The 19690-nt window shown below is 32.9% G+C and overlaps 2 protein-coding genes across 2 annotated transcripts in view; both read right to left on the bottom strand.

The window, feature by feature from the left end:
- Positions 1-19690, bottom strand: part of LOC136410586 (uncharacterized) — a 102071-nt gene that overhangs the window by 4191 nt on the left and 78190 nt on the right. The gene's annotated exons all lie outside the window — the stretch shown is intronic.
- LOC136410570 (ras-specific guanine nucleotide-releasing factor 2-like) overlaps positions 1-19690 on the bottom strand; it is a 50174-nt gene that overhangs the window by 23449 nt on the left and 7035 nt on the right. Inside the window, 2 exon segments of the mRNA XM_066392769.1 lie at positions 1399-1599; positions 12943-13148. Of these exon segments, the coding sequence (XP_066248866.1) occupies positions 1399-1599; positions 12943-13148 (407 nt within the window).

Below are 19690 nucleotides of genomic sequence, written 5' to 3'. Positions count from 1 at the left end.
AGATTTCCTCAAAATTTTGTGTTAACACAAATAGTCTTTGTAGCAAATTAAATTGAAATGGGAAACTGTAAACTGAACAACGTCGGCAATTAATTTCATCAAATAATAGGCCTCGAAAGGGCTCTGAAGGGTATTACATTTAAGATATGCTAGTGCAGACAAAGACGGCGCCAAGACATATTATTAAAGATTCGGTTCGAGATTCGAGTTCATAATGGATGCAAGTAGTGCACCATATTTGCTTTAAAATTGAATGTGATTTATTACATTGGCGTACCCACAATGAATGCAACGAAAACTTATATTGGAATTTCTATGGAAATCTATTTCATCCCAACCAAATTAATCGATACATTACTTTTACATGAAACAAAAGGCAATGTTGATGTTTCTGAATGAATAGGGGCTTCAAATATGTGGACTAATAACTATATTAATTTTGTTAACCAATTTTTTGCCTCTAAAATTCTCCCTGCATTTGGTCACAGCCGTGACAATGTGCCATTTCCATATAACAATTAATAAAACATTCTTTGCCTATGAGTCAGTTTGAGTGGTCACATTTTGCATTTAAGATATGGATGTGAATTCATTTTTTTTAACATAGACCTATTTATTTTATTTTATATTCTCTTAGATTCTTGCATTGCTGAACGATCAATGTATAGATCGATTTTTTTATCCAACTGATCACCCCTTATTTTACAAGTAGAAAAATCCATTGGAGGCATATCAAGAAAACTGAGGGTCAACCAAAAAAAAGTTGATTTTTACACCATTTTTTTACGGTTCATGTGAGTTTAGATTATGGTATTTAAAAAATATATATAACTACAGAACCAGAACTAACATGCGATCTTACTTTTAACAGTTTATATTCTTTCAATTAAACTATATAAACTTTAGTATTACCATTTCTTTCTCGACAAAAGTCTAGTTTGATGTAATTTAATAACAAAAACAAATATTCTATACAATATTCTGGTTATAAAGCCACTTTTCAAAGCCGGAACTGAAACAATACAATACAAACATTTCACAATATTATAATAGTGTATTCTCCTAAATTAATCTAACTTTGTGCCGAAAGTTTGGATTGATAGCTTTTTGTTAGGAATGCTAACCGAAAAACCTCCAAACGATATTCTCTGGAGAGTTAATTTCATCTCTCCTTCCTATAAAAATATTTCACATCTGCCTGAATTTATACTGGTATAAATGTCAGGGAAATCTCGTTATTCCATTTCGAAAGTAAAACATTCAAATTGAAACAGCTGGGTTATCTGTTAAAAGGTTCCGATTTTATTCAATTTTGATTCTATTTCTTCCTTAATGTGTTCAATAACAACAGCACATGTTGTTATAAAATAGTTTAAAATATGATAAGGGAACACTTACATTTCGGTCAACGTTTTCCTTCTCCTTTTCTGGCTTATCCGACTTCTCCTTCTCTTTGTCTTTCTCTTTCGGCTTTTCTGGAGTGGGAGGGAGTAGGCTGTTATCGCCATAAATCACTCTCTCTACATAGGAGCCTTCCAGGAAGATAATGCCCAAGGGTCTGTCCTTTTTGTCTTTATTTTCGTAATAAAATAACAAGTTCTGAAACAAATTTACATATTCATAGTTCGGATGGAATTATGAAGTACTTATCATCAGACCAATCTAAGGGAAGTTTATAAATACATGAGCCCTAAGTTCCCAACCTGTGAAAACTTTTTAGATCTAGTTAGATAGGAAGTAAATTAACTAATTGTTCGTAAAGCCAGCTTTGATCCTTTATTGAGCTGAAACCAAGGTAAATAATAAATTTTGCGGATAATAAAATGTCTCCATATAAGATTTCTCTGTGAAGGTCATTTCATAACGAGGTTCTATTCCACAAGACCGTATAATTTAAATCCTCGCTGGGATCGAATCCTTATCGAAATAGGAAATATTGGTCCAGGATATGATTGAACGATCCACCTAGTGGAGAGAGCCCTCGAATACAAATTGCAAATACACGAGATTCTTCTCGAATTCGTATAAAATAGTGTATTGTGCAACTACTGCCGAAAATAGTACTTTTCGTTGTCATAAACTTTGATAAGAGATTTCGGCACGTACTTAACTATATACTTTTCCACAACTAAGAAAACTAACTGAAAGAGAAAGCCTGATAATATTTAAAGGCACGATGAAAAAACTACTGATGGTAAGATCTTGGACAGTCTGAGAGTATGGGAATCACGAAGAGATTTGCCACACTGAGAGATTGCCAACTACTACCCACTAAAACCCCTTTCCTGTCTTCACCCGGTACCCTCTCCCCCTCCAGACTGTCAGATTAGTATTACTTCTTTAGAGGAAGTAACCTGAGTTGACCTAAAAACACTCGTCAAATAGACTTAAAAGAATCCAATATACTTACAATATACAATTCACCAAAAACATCACAATAAATGTAAATAATCATGATTTAACCTGAACTACCGTATTATTTGACTATAACATTAGCGCAAACTAAAGGGGAATTTGAGTGCTAACAGTTATTAATTTTATTTACAGAGCAGTTCATAGAGTACAGAGGCAGATATGCCTAGTTTCACTAATTTCCCCTTCAGGTTAGTTGAACGTATTATTATTACTATAAAGTATAACTGGCATTCAAATTAATGTATATATTTATAGCGCACTTTGACTGAAGAACTACTAATTGTTAATAACATTAAGTTAAAATTAGAAGCTGGTTAAAACGCGATAAAAATCCATAAAAAGATTTTCGAACTCCTGTCCCTAATCAGCCTGAAAGTTTTTAATTGGAATTAGAGATTTAAAACTATTAAAAAGAAATCTACTTAAATAATATTCAATTATGAATGCGTTATTTTATGGGCACAAAGTGTAATATTTAAATGTATCGAAGCAAATCTACGCCTGTAATAAAATGATGCCGTTCCCGTTGAGATCTAATTGTACCATGGTAACATGCAGGATAATTGAGATTTAATGTTGATACTCGGTTACAAATTAAACGGTTAGAGCGATCCCACAGACAGATCGATTAATTTTATTCTTTCAATATATTCCGGTAATTTAAATAGCGCACTTGTTGCATAGAAATATCGTTTCGATTGGTAAACAACTTTCCATTACTAATTATTATTTATTTAACGCGGTCTAAATGTAATTCGATATCAATTAATTAGAAACATTGATTTGATGTTGTATTCCCACATGTTAGGAACAATGAACGAAATTTGTAAATGTTTGGCTATAGGGAGTTTATCTTTTTAAATACAAAATTGTAAAGTGAGTCATTACTTACTGCACCATTCCGCCAAGAAGCAAAGCATAAATCCGTTATGTAATATATAATTGAAGACAATCGAACATCAAATAGCTGAAAAATTTGCACGTAATGAATAAAACGTTCTATCTAACAACACATATATGAATTGAAATGAATTGAATGAAATTGAAAATCAATAAAGAGAATCAGGGTTGAAGCAACAAAATCCATCAAAATAATAAAAACTAAAATTCAAGGATGGATCATTTAATATAGAAATTATTCTTCATAAAATAATAATGTTTTTAATGTTACAGACCTACAAATTAATACTAAATTTCCTATTTCAATATATTACGAAATTGTAATTTCACACATATAGAAGAGATGTATACGAGAATCGTTCCACATGCTGTGTATATACAGTAGGTAAATATGTACTTATTAGAAGCCGTTTATTCTGATGTCAAAACCACCTACCTTGAACTAATCTTCGAAATTAAATATTTGCTCTCAATTTAATTCTATTTAGTTATTTTCACATCGTCAGTTATTAAAGCAATATAGAGAATATCTATGTTTCTTACTTTCTAGACTGCTTACTTTGCGTTACAGCTGTTGGTCAACTTTAATTGTATCAGTCACTCCTTTCGTTAAATCTGTGACACTTTTTTTAATTTTCCTCCAGTTTCCTTTGTTCAACAACAATTTGGTCATATTCTATTGTTAATAATTGCTTCTTGTTCCAAGATAAATTCCAGATTTTATGGATTTGCCGTAAAAATATGTGTATCAAAGTCCTGAGTCTTTCGCTTCAACCTTTTTACTGTTTTATACTTCTGTTTAAGCTCCTTTCCAAGTTTTCGAATTTCAGTTTGTAGGTCGCAAACTTTTGCATCCGCTTGTTATTTAATTCTTAGCATTGCAGAGAGCAAGGAATATTATAACTTTTTATAGTCACCTAGCATTCTGGTACTGAACATGCAGGGTGGCGCACTTCACCTCCCGTCTCCTATAGCTCGGTTATCATTGACAGTAGGATTTCGATATTTCGTATACTTTACCTGGGTCTTAGGACGTAGTCCAGGAAAATATTTCTAATTATACAGGGTGTCCCAAAAAAGCGTGACGATACCGAACTTTTTTTTTTTTAATGGAACACCCTATTTTTTTCACATTTAAATGCTTTTTATGATTGTCTACATATTCCTAAAATTTTGTTGAGATCGGTTAAATAATACCGGCGAAAAAAATTGCATTTGCACCTCTAGTTTGAAAAAATAATAAAAAATAGAGATAATGTCTATGTAAAGAAACTACTCAAGATGCTTATTAAGCATGGTTTAATAGTTTTATTAAAAAAGTTTCGATGATCGATATTGTACAGGGTCTCCAAAATTTAGCATCACATTTTTCAAACTTCAAAGTGTTTTATTTTTATTATTTTAAATTGGGACCCCCGTATATTTTAATTTAGTTCGATGCAGAATATAAAAACAAACATTTTTTGAATTGCATGTCTATCGCAATTCCTAACACTTTGAGAGTTATTCGCGGAAAACCATTCCAATAGTAATTAAATTGATTAAAAAACTACGGTTGCTATGACAAACGAATTATTTATAGAACTTATTTTATAATTACAATTATCTTACAACTATTACACATCTAAAGTATGTGTTCAAAAAAAAAAGACGACTATGGAAGGTCTTGTAACCTTCCGCAATTCATTAAAAAATCGAAGGTGGCTTTGAACAAATTTCAAATTAGTTCCATTTTTATCATATTGTCAAACATTATTAACATCATATTATTAATTAGTTAAGTTCTAAATATTATAAATTTAATTTTTTTTGCCATGGAGTACAATCGAGAAGAGCTCGTGGACATGATCTTCGTGTTAGGCGAATGCGAAAAGAATTGTTTTTTGACCAGTCGAGTTTACGCTCAGCATTATCCAGAACAAAAACATCCAGACAAAAGGAGCCTACAAAAGTTATTACAAAGGTTTGTGGAAACAGGAAATGTTAGCTATACGGCACCAATTAGAAACAAACCGGTTAAAAACAGAAGAAATGCATTGACCGTACTATTAGCCGTTCCAGAAAATCCCTCTGTTAGTCAAGGAATAATCGATAATACTTTAAATGTTAGCAGAAGATCTGTTCAGCGGATTTTAAAGGAAAACCGTTTTCATGCTTATCATGTCCAGTTGCATCAAGAACTCCGCCTACAGGATTTTGAACGACGTATCGAATTCTGCAACTAGGTGCAGGGAAGAATTAGAGCCAATGCTGATTTCTTCGACAAAATTTTATTTTCTGATGAAGCTGTCTTTCATAAAAGTGGATTCGTGAATCGTCATAATTTCCATTACTATTGTGACTATAATCCGAGAATTTTTCGGCAAATTGATAGACAGTACAGATGGTCAATTAACGTCTGGGGGGGAATTATTGGGGATCATGTTGTTGGACCATACTTTTTTAATGGCAACTTAAATGGACCGTTATATTTGGATTTTTTGGAAAATCAATTTCCAAATTTATGTGAAAATTTGCCATTAGCTGTAAGAAATGCAATGTGGGTACAACACGATGGGGCCCCAGCTCATTATGCATTACAAGTCAGAGACCATCTTGACACGACCTACCGAAATCGGTGGATTGGAAGAGGAGGTCCAATTAAATGGCCTCCACGTTCACCAAATCTAACTAAAATGGACTTTTTTTTATGGGACTTTGTTAAAGAAATGGTTTATGAGGAACCTCCAACTACGCCAGAAAACATGCAAGAAAGAATTATAAATGCATTTCAACGCATCACACCCGATATGTTACGAAGAGTTGCAAGGTCGTTCCATAGTTGTCTTAATTTGTGTCTTCAAGAGAACGGAGAACATTTCGAACACATACTTTAGATGTGTAATGGTTGTAAGATAATTGTAATTATAAAATAAGTCCTATAAATAATTCGTTTGTCATAGCAACCGTAGTTTTTTAATCAATTTAATTACTATTGGAATAGTTTTCCGCGAATAACTCTCGAAGTGTTAGGAATTGCGATAGACATGTAATTCGAAAAATGTTTGTTTTTGAATTCTGCATCGAACTAAATTAAAATATACGGGGGTCCCAATTTAAAATAAGAAAAATAAAACACTTTGAAGTTTGAAAAATATTATGCTAAATTTTGGAGACCCTGTACAATATCGATCATCGAAACTTTTTTAATAAAACTATTAAACCATGCTTAATAAGCATCTTGAGTAGTTTCTTTACATAGACATTATCTCTATTTTTTATTATTTTTTCAAACTAGAGATGCAAATGCAATTTTTTTCGGCGGTATTATTTAACCGATCTCAACAAAATTTTAGGAATATGTAGACAATCATAAAAAGCATTTAAATGTGAAAAAAATAGGGTGTTCCATTAAAAAAAAAAATAGTTCGGTATCGTCACGCTTTTTTGGGACACCCTGTATAATTAGAAATATTTTCCTGGACTACGTCCTAAGACACAGGTAAAGTATACGAAATATCGAAATCCTACTGTCAATGATAACCGAGCTATAGGAGACGGGAGGTGAAGTGCGCCACCCTGTACATATATTTAGCTCATTATGACAAAAAAATCATTATCAACATAAGTGGGCAAACGTATCGTTACTGAGATATCAGGCGTAAAACTTTTCAAAAATATTCATGTATTTTTTTAATAGTTCTTTCAGTTTTTATTAGATTTAATTCTAACGTGGAGCATACTTATTCGAACTTACAAAACCAAGCACTTAAAATGGTTATGAGAATCTATAGGATGATATGTTTTTTGGAGTCATACTCTCTTTTCCACAAAAAAAAATATTTTTTTTTTGGAAATAAAACATACCCTCTTTTCCACAAAAAAAATATTTTTTTTTTGGAAATAGAATTTATACGACCTTTTTGTCTTTGAATGAGCTGAAAATAATTTCATGGCAATATTCTACTAGCTTAATTAGTGCTGTGCAGGTGTAAAATGCAACGGGTTCCTATTTTCGGTGTTTCAAAGCTTTCATCGCGGTAATTTTTTTTTGTTGTTGTTCATCAAATAATTCTTTCTATTGCAATATTCCATTTTCTGGCCGAAACGATATTTAAGAGATCAGGTTGGTTAAGTTTTAATTAAAAGTCTCGAGAAATAACACTTCTTGCTTAAACTTTGAAACGAAGGAAGGACAAATTGTGTAAATGTTCTCTTTCAGATGCTTGAAGTTCTACAAGATACATGACTCAATAAAATAAGCGTTTGATCACCCACAAATAATTCAGTGACATTTTATACCCTGACCAACTTTCCTTGAAACTCTTCCTGAGATATTTTAACTACTAATCGAAGGCCGCATAAATGGACCGCTGCGGCTTCTAAAGGTTGGTTCAAATTGGCTAATAAGAAAATTCTTTAAGAAGCAGCCTGGAAGTCTTGTTCCACTTGAAAATAAGAAAAATAAATGAAATCCTGTTAATGATAGAAATGAGCGGTCTCCTACAGTTCAGTTCCCTTAGTAAATTATAGACGATTCCCTAGAGAAATCAGGGTTAATTACGGTAAAAGTATTTTTGCTCAAAATGACTCGAATATCTAGCAACAAATAAACTACAGAAAGTTAATTAAGGATGGCATCTACTTGTCCTGTGTCAATTACAGCCAAACTTCGATAGTTTGTGGTTTATTCTTAATTGAGGGTCAAAAACTCTCTGAACCAAAACTTCTGAATCACAACCGTTAACGTTCGGATAGACCTCCTAGGAAGTTTTTTGATAATGAGAGAACTAATTGCAAAAAAATAAATTACACAAATAGAAAATGAATCAAAAGAAACACAATAATAATAATACACAAGAACAATAAATAATAAATTTTAGATACCTGTAGGTATTTTTACTTTACTTACGCGAATTTTAAAGTAACAAAGAGTATTTTTAGAGGCTCATGATAATTGGAAAATGAATGAAAATTACATGACTTATTCTCAAAATTAAAAACGAATCTGAATTAAGTTTTAAATTGGAGCAGTTATTTGTTAAAGCTTGAAAATGCCTGAAAAAAGGATACGAAACCTCTTCCCTGAAATAAGTATTTCTTTTGTACGAGGTTTTATCCCCTTCTTTCATGTTATTTATTTCATCACATGAAACAATTGAGATTGCAGGCATATTTATACTAACGTTTTAAGTTGCAGAAAGTGTCTTATCAATTTTTTCATATTCATATATAAAGTTCGGCTGAATGTCACAGCAAAGAGCATTTTCTACTTTTAGCGACGATTGATTAACGGGAAATTAATGAAAATTGTAATGCGATTAAATGATTTATTCACAAAATTGTAAACAAATCTAAAGGGGATTTTCCAGTATAATTATATTTACTCATTGCTTTAACTGCTTTAGCTACCTATATCCAATATCGTCGCGTTGGTGTATCTACGAATTACGAGATACGATTAGTAGGAGGCAACATCGCAATAAAATTACATTGTGAAGGGACCATCACCTTCCAACTCACAAATGTATCAAAATATCAGCGACGTGCGTCATTTCAATGAGGAGAAAATACGTTTTCAATTTAATTAACGTTACTCCGTATTTCAAGAAAAAACATTATTGAAGACATTTTGCTTGATGCTTGGAGCTTCTTTCCGTAAAATTTACTTTTGAGAAATAAACATCCACTTCATTTTTGTTTTCGATTTTGGAGAAGCATCATTAAAGACAATTGTTATTTAAGCTTGAAATCGGATTTTTTGTTTAACTTCAAAACGTATTGTGAACGGGCAATTGGTGATTCATCTAAGAATTCATCAACATGGATTGTACGAAAACAAAAGGTGTGAGTGCAAAAGTTTCGAGCGTTAATTAAATTTTCGTGTTCATATTAAGGTCTGGATGTGAAGGCAGTAGAGTGTATTATTTTTACTAATTACGCAACGAAATGTTTGCTGCAATAACAGCTCTGGTTGAACATTAGACGCATATAATATGCGTGCATACAGCATCAAAACAGCGCTAAAAGCTAATATTCTCGAACTGAAAATTTGTAATTGTGTGTTGTGGCCACCCAAAATAACACATGATAGGATCTTGAAGCAGAAACCGGAAGATACGTGGAAACCCGACTCATCCAGGGGTGAGCTAAAAGTCACTATAAAGAAAATATCAATGCAGCGGAACGCATCGCATACCTACACGTAGCTTTTTTCAATATTTTTCGATAATATGTCATCACTCCAAGGAATGGACTGAATCGAACAGTATTGTGCTGACCGGCACCTGCTTAACTGCCTTTATGTTCAGATCATCTGTATTTCAAGATTATAAAAACATTAAAAAAAATAACGTAAACTCCAACGCAGTAGTTCTCTAGGGTAGCTTAAATCATCAAAGTTATACCAGACAATTACAAATTATTAATATCAAATCTCCCTGATCGCCGCCTGACTAAACTGCACTTAAGCTCCATTAGTTCCGAATGTAATCACCGACCAAAGCTTCTTTCTAACCGAGGCGAAGGTAAGCTTCTCGACTTACTGTGTAAGTAGGTATTGGAAGCCCGTGAAACTTAGTACGGCTTTTAGTGCCCTTATTATCGTTCAACAGTTTGTTTTTGAGATGTATTCCCCATAGCGAAAAATACGAGGCTCCCACTCAAAGTCAAGTGTTTGTGGAGAGTAAAACGCCTACTAGAGGTAAGTATATTGAGTTTAGCAATCAAAAAGGAATCAACAGGAAAATAATTTTCCCTACTCAGAATTCGCAATTGCTGGTAGTTATGAAGCCGTGAACAACTGCAATTGTAAAACAGAGCTTTTCAAAACGCAATCGAGTCAATGTAATGCTTTGAGTGAACTTTACTTATACGTTGCAATTGTGCCCTAATTCCTTTTTATAGAAAACTGTATTACATTGGTCGACTATAAATAGGTAAATAATAAGGGTTCAAATCTAATGACCTAAAAATTAATAACTGCCTTCAAATGTAAACATGGGAAATTCGGTTTAACTGTGGCAAAGGTGTGAGATATAGGGCTCATAAAACGCTCTTTTGAAAGTTGGAAAATTCAAGCTGATTCCAAAAGAATTCGAAAAAGTTTTTATTTTTTCTTGGACTTATTTCACGAGAAGCATTTTTGCCCTTTACAACAAGGTTATCAAGTTTCGGCTTCCACAATCAGCTTAATTTTTAATACGGTCTTGAATTTTTTAATCAACTTCTGAACCTCGTTTTTATTCTTAACTCACTGATGTCTGGCAGTCAAAGGTTTTTTATCTTTTAAAGTAGCTTTTGGTCTAATTATTCATTACTTGAATTACCACCCTGATTTGTGAATTTTCATTGTCACGTACTTCACGTGGGAGTGCCCTGTACTTGAATTAATAAGTTGACCCTTTGTTTGCAAACTTGAGGATTTATAACACAAATTCTTTCCTTATGATCTTGACGTTCTATGGAGTAATAAATAACTAATAAGAGATACAATCAATATGGACGTTATTCCATATCTTGGGAACTAAATAAAACAGTAGCCCCCCAGTACCGATTAATTCGAAAAAGTCGGACCTTTTAAGGTGTTCTAATCGACACATATGGATCCAATATTGACCCTGGAGATCTCCATTGAGGCTCTGGGGTCTCAAGTCTCTGAAAAGCAGCTAAATATACTTCAAATAACACAATTAACTAACATAAAAACTAATAAATGTATTAGCTTAATGGTAAATCCGTCAATATTTAATGAGATTGGTAACTACATTAATTCCGCATTTAGTAAAATCTCCAATTACTAACTTCACAGATCAGTATGCAACTCCTAACTTTCAGCTAGCATTTAACCCATGAGAGCCTAATATGACACGTTGCATGTCGGTATAATTACAGTGTATCTAGGAGAAACTAGCTCCCATTTTGTTGATAGCAATTAGTATTAATTAATACTTCCTTATTTCTATATTTCGCATGTTAAAAGGAATTTTCTTGCATGCGTGCCTGGAGGAAGGTCACATATATGGTAGATTCTTTTATATATATTATATTGTAACCCTGGCGCCCCTGTCTATTACCATAATATAAATGATACTTTTGCTAAAATCAGAAGTCTTAAAAGAAGCTCTTCAATAAAGGAAATCTTCGTGCAGCTGAAAGCATTAAAATGTAGCCTTATTCCTAGCTAAAATTAGACTTAGGCAAAAAGCACAACCATTCTGCCTTTGCCAAAATACAAATTTAACACATTGCCATTGGTGTATTTTTGACTCAACCAAATTGAAAAGGAGATTGCCAGGATATCACAGACTCTTGTGCACTTGAGTGAGACGGATTCATAAAAAAAACGAAAAAATACAATTTTTAAATTAGATATGAAGCACTGTCAAGTGGCATATAATTTAAGGACACCTAAAAAATCGGTTAAGAAGAATATTAAATACAAGTATTAAACATAAATCGAGAAAACTTATAGCAAATTGGAAAACGATCTTGGAAAGATAATTAACATTCAAGGGGAAGATCTATTAAATATTCCATTCATAACATCACACCATGTCGAACGCACAACTGCCAACCGGTTTCTCGCGTCTTGCATTTAGCAAAAACGGTAAAATCCCTTAAAGGTCTTTTTAACATGGCATACTTAGAAGGCTTTATAAAAAATTTTAATTTTACAGCAAACGTTCCCTTGATGAGTTCGACAGAAAATTAATATCCGAACATAGAAAATGCAATATTTTTAATAAAAAGAATAATAAACTCAAAAAGGATTTTAATATGGTAATATCAGGGCAGTTTTTAACAAAAAAAAATATAAAAAAGCATTTTTGAGGACTGTAGGGAAGATGTTAGATGGAGTTAGAAAGGTATTAAATTATTAAGAAGCACATTATTCTCGCAAAAAACTTTGTCGTTAATATCGGGAAGGTAAAAAACCCTATAGTAAGAAGTCTGCGAGATCCTGAATTTTCGCGATCTGTCAAATTGTTGTAAGCACCAGATTCTGCTACAATACAACTAGATCGAAAATAAATTTAAGTGAAACCTATGAATTATTCCTCTGACTGACAAAATTCCTCCATGAAGAACTTTTTTACTTATTCCAGAAAACGGCACTTCAGAAGTCAATCAATCATGCACTAAGAGTTAAAATGCTGAAACGAGTTTTATTGCCAAAAAAATTATCAAAAGTAATGAAACTAGCGTTTTGACGTCACATGGCGCATCTGATTATTTGCCACTATAAGCCATTTGACACAAAACACTCAAAACATTTTTTAATTGGTTTTTCTTAATATTACGATATTCTTAATTTTTCCAGATTATGATATTCAAGCGTTTGACTTTTTACATTTATAATAGATGAAACAGGGATTATAATAGAGGATAGGAGGAAGAGGTATTTCGGCTCAGCGCAGTTACTACTGCTTTATCAGAGCTTAAAAAGCTTTCCATCCTTTAGTATGACCCGCTGCCTATTTACTATTTCAGGTATCTTCTTTTGTATGTTCAGATTCGAGGGAAGATAAAAATGTTTATTCCATTAATTTAATATGCTTACACTCTTAGAGCGCTTTCTACACAAAGGTGCTTCAAGGACTCCTTTAGCTTCCACAGAAATTCGTTAAATAAACTGAAAGAACTTACCTGATAAAGGACGAAATAACGAAGTTGCCATTTTTCCGATGTTGTTGACTTTTTCCACAATGAACCCTGCATTTTCGCATCGCCATTCGCCCGATCTGACAAGAAAAGCAGCTGGGTTTCATTAACTTTAATGGATTTTTGCATTTTAGGGCTCAGGAGGGACCCGGAGGTGGAAGACTTTTTTGGCTCTTTGGAATCCTTGGATTCTAAAAAAGAAATTAAGTGTGTCCTCCCATGTGTTACAATTTTAAACACAGAATTGGGCTTTGATTTAAGATTGTAAAATAATCTCCACCAGCCCCTCGAAGGACCTGGCAATTAGGAATTGCGATGGAATTCATAAACTCATTAACGCTTTTATTAACGAAAATTGATGTACATTTTAAATTAATTACAGGAATATTTTAAATAAAGACCCTCGATTGGCGAAATATCAAACCGAATTGTTAATGCCCTGCTCAGAGTCCAGATTCGACGTATTTTAAGCTTGTATACATCTCCCCCGGTTAGTAGTCCTATTATCGACCAAAGTCAATTGCTAACTAAACTGAATTAACAGCAGTGGAATTACTCTTCAATTCCTAATTTAGTAATTTTAGTTTGTTTGTACATCGAAGTACTTAACTGATCATTTAGTATGTTATCATTTAAATATATTCAAGTATAGGCACTGAAAGAGTTGCTAGTTAAATACGCGCAATTGTTTAAGTTTCACGCGTTCAGCTTGCTATGTACAAAGTGCCATTTTTAAGTGCTTTGACTATTACTATCTCCTTGACGGTTAGACTTACTAAGGTCCGTCCCTGCAACATCATTTCATAGATATTTGAGAAAATCTATTTTGTTAAATATTTTCTGAAATATCGCAACAAGTAGGCGACATGCAGCGAACCCATAAATTTTTGCTTTTGCTAAATGAGTCCCACAAACGGTAATTTTTTCTATTTTAAGAGACCGCATAGCAATAGAGATAAAGATCTCAAAATCATGTGACTAAAAAAATCTTGAAATCATACGATTTCTCTTCTCTCTGCTCTTTTCAACACGTGACTCAACAAGGGAAGTTTCGATTTAATTAGCACATTTAAAATGATCTTTGTTATCTTTGTGTTATTTGGAAAATACTCAATCTAACAAGCTCCAAACCGTATTGTTTGTTTTTATGTTTCAACCGATATCATAACAAAAACTCAATCAAGTACTGAAAATATTTTTTGAAATAAAAAATAAAACTCTTCGATTTGAAAACCAAATATGTAATTTTTGCATATATTTCGATAACTACATAGAGATAAGATCATTGGGCTATTTTGTTGAACCTATCAATTGAAAAAATCACTTTTTGTCAACGTTTCATTTCAACTAAAGTGTGCTCTTCAAATGAGCTGAGAATGAGGTCTCATAAAATAAAACACGAGAAACTGCATGTTCAATTATAATAGCATAATATACTAACTATTAAGACAGATTCGTGCTTGAGTGTACTCCAAAAGGCCTTTGAAACTGACATAAAACCACAATGCATGGTACACAACATCTGAATGGGCTTCCCCGACCTATAGGTAGCCATTATTCACAATACCTGTGTAAACCTGACAAATATCTAATTCTAATCTCCCGTATTGATTAAAGCTGTGCAACAGATATCTATGCAGTTTGCTCTGGCCTAAACATGTAACCGTTTTAGTTCTTTGTGGATATTTTCCTCAGGTTTTAGTCATATCTACAAGTAAGGATACGAAAATAAGTATCTGTTACAATATGAAAATTTTAAATAAATACTGAGATTTGTATGCGAAGAATTAAAATACATGTTTGCTGACCATTTAGCAAATGTTTGTTTTAGCCGTATTTGTTCTGCCGAGCAGTATTTACCTTTTGCAAGTACAATATTGAAGCCTGCAGATACAGAAAATAACGCAAAAACTTGACTTTAATTTCCAGATTCTCAGTAAACTAGTTAACCTAACGTTAATTATCCTGGAATGAGATTTAAATTTGAGTTCCTTCTCGGACACCGCATCAATCCCCGGAAAACTGTCGACTATATGAAATTCAATAAACTTTTTCATCTCCCTACGTTTAAATTGTCCAAACTTCTCAGGAGCCTTTCATTCGTCCAATATTTGAGACCGAATTTCCCTTCGAGAAAATTGCCATTCATTACGTTAAATTTCGAATAACTCACCTTAAATAAAGGAAACTCCTTGAGCAAATTTCATTATGATTTTTATTACTAAAAAACCGCCAAAACATTTTTGAAATGCTGGTTTTTTTTGTGAGCTGAAAGCAACAAGTGGAACTGAAAACGCAGTTCAAGAAGGAGGAAAGTAGATGCTTTTTTCTATCAGCCTCATTGTGGGTATCGCATACAAGATCGTCATTAGAATGAGAGATGTGAAATGGTAAAATACATTTAAAGACTTCTTATTTCAATTTTCTTTACAATTCGAAGAAGTAAAATGGAATAAAAAATTGGGGAGAAAATTGATAGCAAGGAAGAAAGGAGAGACGCAGTACCGAGTATGGCACGTCATAAACTTGGAAGATAATGACTTTGGAATTGCAGTAAGGACTAAATATGGATAAAGGCCACTCTGACTGACCATGGGACATGCCATAAAACCGAGAAGGGCACATTGAGCGTTAACCAGAATTACATTCGTAATCAATACCCCTACCTGACCTCCTGGAATAAAGAAGCCAGATACAAACCCGCTCCGACGAATTTTATAAAGTAAACTTTTTTGATTTGGTCTTAAATATTAAATAAGCAGTTTCATTCCAAAAGTATATTAAAACTTCGTGTTTGGTAAGATTATGCTTCAGGTCTCTTGCTATTTTTAGTGGGAGCAGTATAATAAACGTTAAGCTGACAATTTTAAACTTTACACAAAGTTTAACTGAAATTTAAACTTTGGAATGATTTTGCCTTAAACTTTTTGGTTGCACAAGAATGAGTATCATTTCAACTTCAAATTGTTTGACTAACCTCTGCATTGCATTATTCGATCTGAATTGACCTTTTGAACGAAAAACAATAACAAAAATCACTTTGTCGCGATAAGTTAAGTTAAGTTACTTACAATCGGGTCTGGTTAATAGCTAAATTGAAGCTTCAAGCCAATAAATACAATACGGAAGTTTTGGATGAAACAGTCCATATAACTAAGATGTCGAACACATGCGGCCAAAATCCTCGGACACTCCGATTTTTATTTTTTCTTACAGTTTTTTTTTTAATGGTAAATTCATGTATACAGGGTAGTTCAAAAATCAAGTACAACCACCAATTTCGTTTTTTTAAAAATGAAAACACCTATTTTTTGTTTCATTTTTGAATTCTACGCGAAATTCTAAGTGTGTTTCATATACCATGTCCTATATCTAAACGCCTACACCCTAACGGTGTCGAGAAATTTACAATTGAACATATCAAAAACTTAAACTTTTGATTTCTTTGGTCTTGATAAGGTCCGATTTAATGCAAAATAAAACAACAAGCAACAGATAAATTAAATGCTCAAATTAGATCTCACCTACTTCTTGACAGTAAACAAAGTGATGAATGAACTCCTATTTGACATTCTGAAGCATTGTTAGGGTAATTGTTCTTATTTCATTATGGATTCTTTCTTTCAATACTTTGATAGTTGCTAGTTGGTTAAAGTATACCTTACTCTTAAGATAACCCCTTGGAGAGTAATCTAAAGGCGTGAGGTCAGGTGATCGTGCCAGCCATTCAATTATCTCTTGTCTCCCAATCCAGCTTTCAGGAAAAAAATTATTTACGTAAGCTCTAACATCAACGTGGTAATGAGGGAGTGCTTCATCATATTAAAACTATAAAGTATCACTGAGAACATCAGGATAATTTTCATTTAGATATAACTCAACAGAAATAGTAACAAGATTTATGAGCAATTCTAAATACTCTTCACCCGTTAATGTTTCGTCAATGAAATAGGGTTCTAAAATTCTGTTGTCAACTATTCCGGCTCAAACATTTACTTTTTTTGAAAATTGTGTGTGGGCCTCCATCATCCAATGAGGATTCTGGGGCGCCGAATAGCGACCGTTTTATCTATTGACTCTACCGTTAAGTGTAAAGATAGCATCAGTATTGCACCTATCCATCGTATTAGCACAGAATTCAACTCTACGATTAGGATCACCTGCATTTAACTCGTGGACTAACCAACTTATGGTAATTGATATAGATACCATTTATAAGTTTTCAAATATTTCAGAACAAAAGTGTGGCTGATGTCATAACATTATTAACAGCCACTGCTCGCGAGGTATTATGGAGATTTTCTTGTAGCTGCAATAAAACGTTTAATTGCACTTCTTCGAGTACTTTAAACCAGTGCTGTAAATTATCTCTAACATGCCCCAAATTTTAGAAACTGTAGAATGCACTAAAGGGCCATCATCTGGATATTTATTATTAAATAAAACACATACTTATTGATGTGTACATTGTCTATGTCCACATCCTTGCATACTCAGCATTTTGATTCTGTTTTTCAGTAAAATAACAAACCATTTTGCAATAAATTAAAAGCAACGAGGAACACTACTTGACATAAACAGAATCTGAACAAAAATATACAATAAAAAAACAGACATGCGGGTTCGCGCTCAAATAATTCCATGACCTACTTGATCAAAAATTTTTTAGGATACACAGTAAATAAGCAATGTGAACAATGTGAACATTGTTTATTATATAACAACACATTCAATCGTAAATTTCTCGAGACCTATTGCGTTTAGATATTGGACATGGTATATGAAACACACTTAAAATTTCGCATAGAATTCAAAAATTAAATAAAAAATAAGTGTTTCCATTTGAAAAAACAAAGCTGGAGGTCGTACCTGATTTTTGAGCTACCCTGTATATATGAATTTACAATTTAAAAAAACTGCAAGAAAAAATTAAAATCGACGTGTCCAAGGATTTTGACCGTATACAGAGTGTTCCAGAATGATGGTCAAATCTTTTAATATGGTATTCTACCAGCCATTTTAGAGGGGCATCTTCGTATGAAATTTTTCAATTTGGGTCCTTCCTGTCGAGATATTCGAGTTTCAAAATAGCGGCAAATAATAATTTTTCCCTTTTTTCTTAAAAATGGTAACACTTATAAATTTCAATTTTGGTACACATTATCAGCTAGTTCAACTCTATTTTTTGGTAGTGTTTGTTCTGTGATTCACGTTTCTGGAGGGCTGGAATAAGCAACTTCTAATTTTATTTCTTTCAGAACTTTTTTCTGCAATAGCCGATTTCGATAAAACTGTTTTTTAATTCTACACATCATTTTAAAACTTTTTTTACCCTTATCATTTTTGCATATAACCAACAATTGGCGTAAAAAAAATAAAAACCGTTTTTCTTATCCTATTAGGCATCTTCTCTACTTATGCCAAGAATGTGCCGACGACCATTTTGAACATTTGATTTAAATTTTATTATTATCTGGGGGATTAGATACAGTTATTTCAATTTGTTCATATTGCTAATCATTGATTAAATTATATGATGATAAATATTTCTCAATTTTTCCTTTTAATTCTTGGTTAGTTAAATATCGGTTCCATCTGTTAGACCTAAACTTAAGAAAAATAAGAGAGGCTCAATTTGGTGATTTTGTTGACAACACTAACACTCTCTACATAACAATCGCTTGCTGCATTTATCAGTAACCACTGACGAAAAGATGCCTAATAGGGTTAGAAAAACATTTTTTATTTTTTTTACGCCAACTATTAATTATATGCAAAAATGATTAGAGTAAAAAAAGTTTTAAAATTATGTGTAGTATTAAAAAAAAGTTTTATCGAAATCGGCTATTGCAAAAAAAAGTTCTGAAAGCAATAAAATTAGGAGTTGCTGATTCCAGCCCTCCAGAAACGTGAATCACAGAAGAAACACTACCACAAAATAAAGTTGAACTAGCTGATAATTTGTAGGCGAGCAGGAGTCCCCGATGTAATGCCGAGAGGTGGTTCCGGGGCGGAAGAGAGGAGACGGTTTTAGTGGGTAGGTGGGCGCACCAGTTACGGTCAAATCCCACATTACCCGGCTGACGATCAGGCCGGGTGTCTTTAGGAGATTTCCCCCTCCTCGCAAACAAAAAAAAAACGATAATTTGTACCAAAATTGAAATTTCTAAATTTTACCATTTTTAAGAAAAAAGAGAAAAATTATTATTTTCCGCCATTTTGAAACTCGAATATCTCGACAGGAAGAACCCAAATTGAAAAATTTCATACGAAGGTCCCCCTCTAAAATGACTGGTAGAATACCCTGTTAAAAGAATTCCGGAACACCCTGTATATTCGGCATTTTAGTTATATGAACTGTTCCATCCAAAACTTCCACACTGTATAATTATAATAATAATATGATTTAGGTAATTTCCAAAAAAATGTTAATTTGAAGTCGGGCAGAGTAAGATTAATGGAAAAATCGTTAAATAAAAATTTAGTTCAGGGCAAATTACTGGGAAAATGATGAATTAAATATTGAAAATCTGTCCAAGTTATGGAGAGAATCGCGCGTAGTAGAAGAAAATTATTCCCGAGTGCCCGTAACAATTATAACATGTGCGATTACTACACACTTAAGTGCAAATTAAGTATTCTGAAAATTTTTCGAAAGCTCAGCCTGTACTCTGTACAGGAAGTTGGAAAATTTTATTTCTAGGAGGTGCTCGAGTACCTCGAAAGAAACTGA

Source organism: Euwallacea similis, chromosome 8 (assembly GCF_039881205.1).
Source record: "Euwallacea similis isolate ESF13 chromosome 8, ESF131.1, whole genome shotgun sequence".
Lineage (NCBI taxonomy): Eukaryota > Metazoa > Arthropoda > Insecta > Coleoptera > Curculionidae > Euwallacea > Euwallacea similis.
The sequence above is the reverse complement of the archived record's forward strand: the minus strand, read 5'-3'. Positions and strand labels throughout refer to the sequence as shown.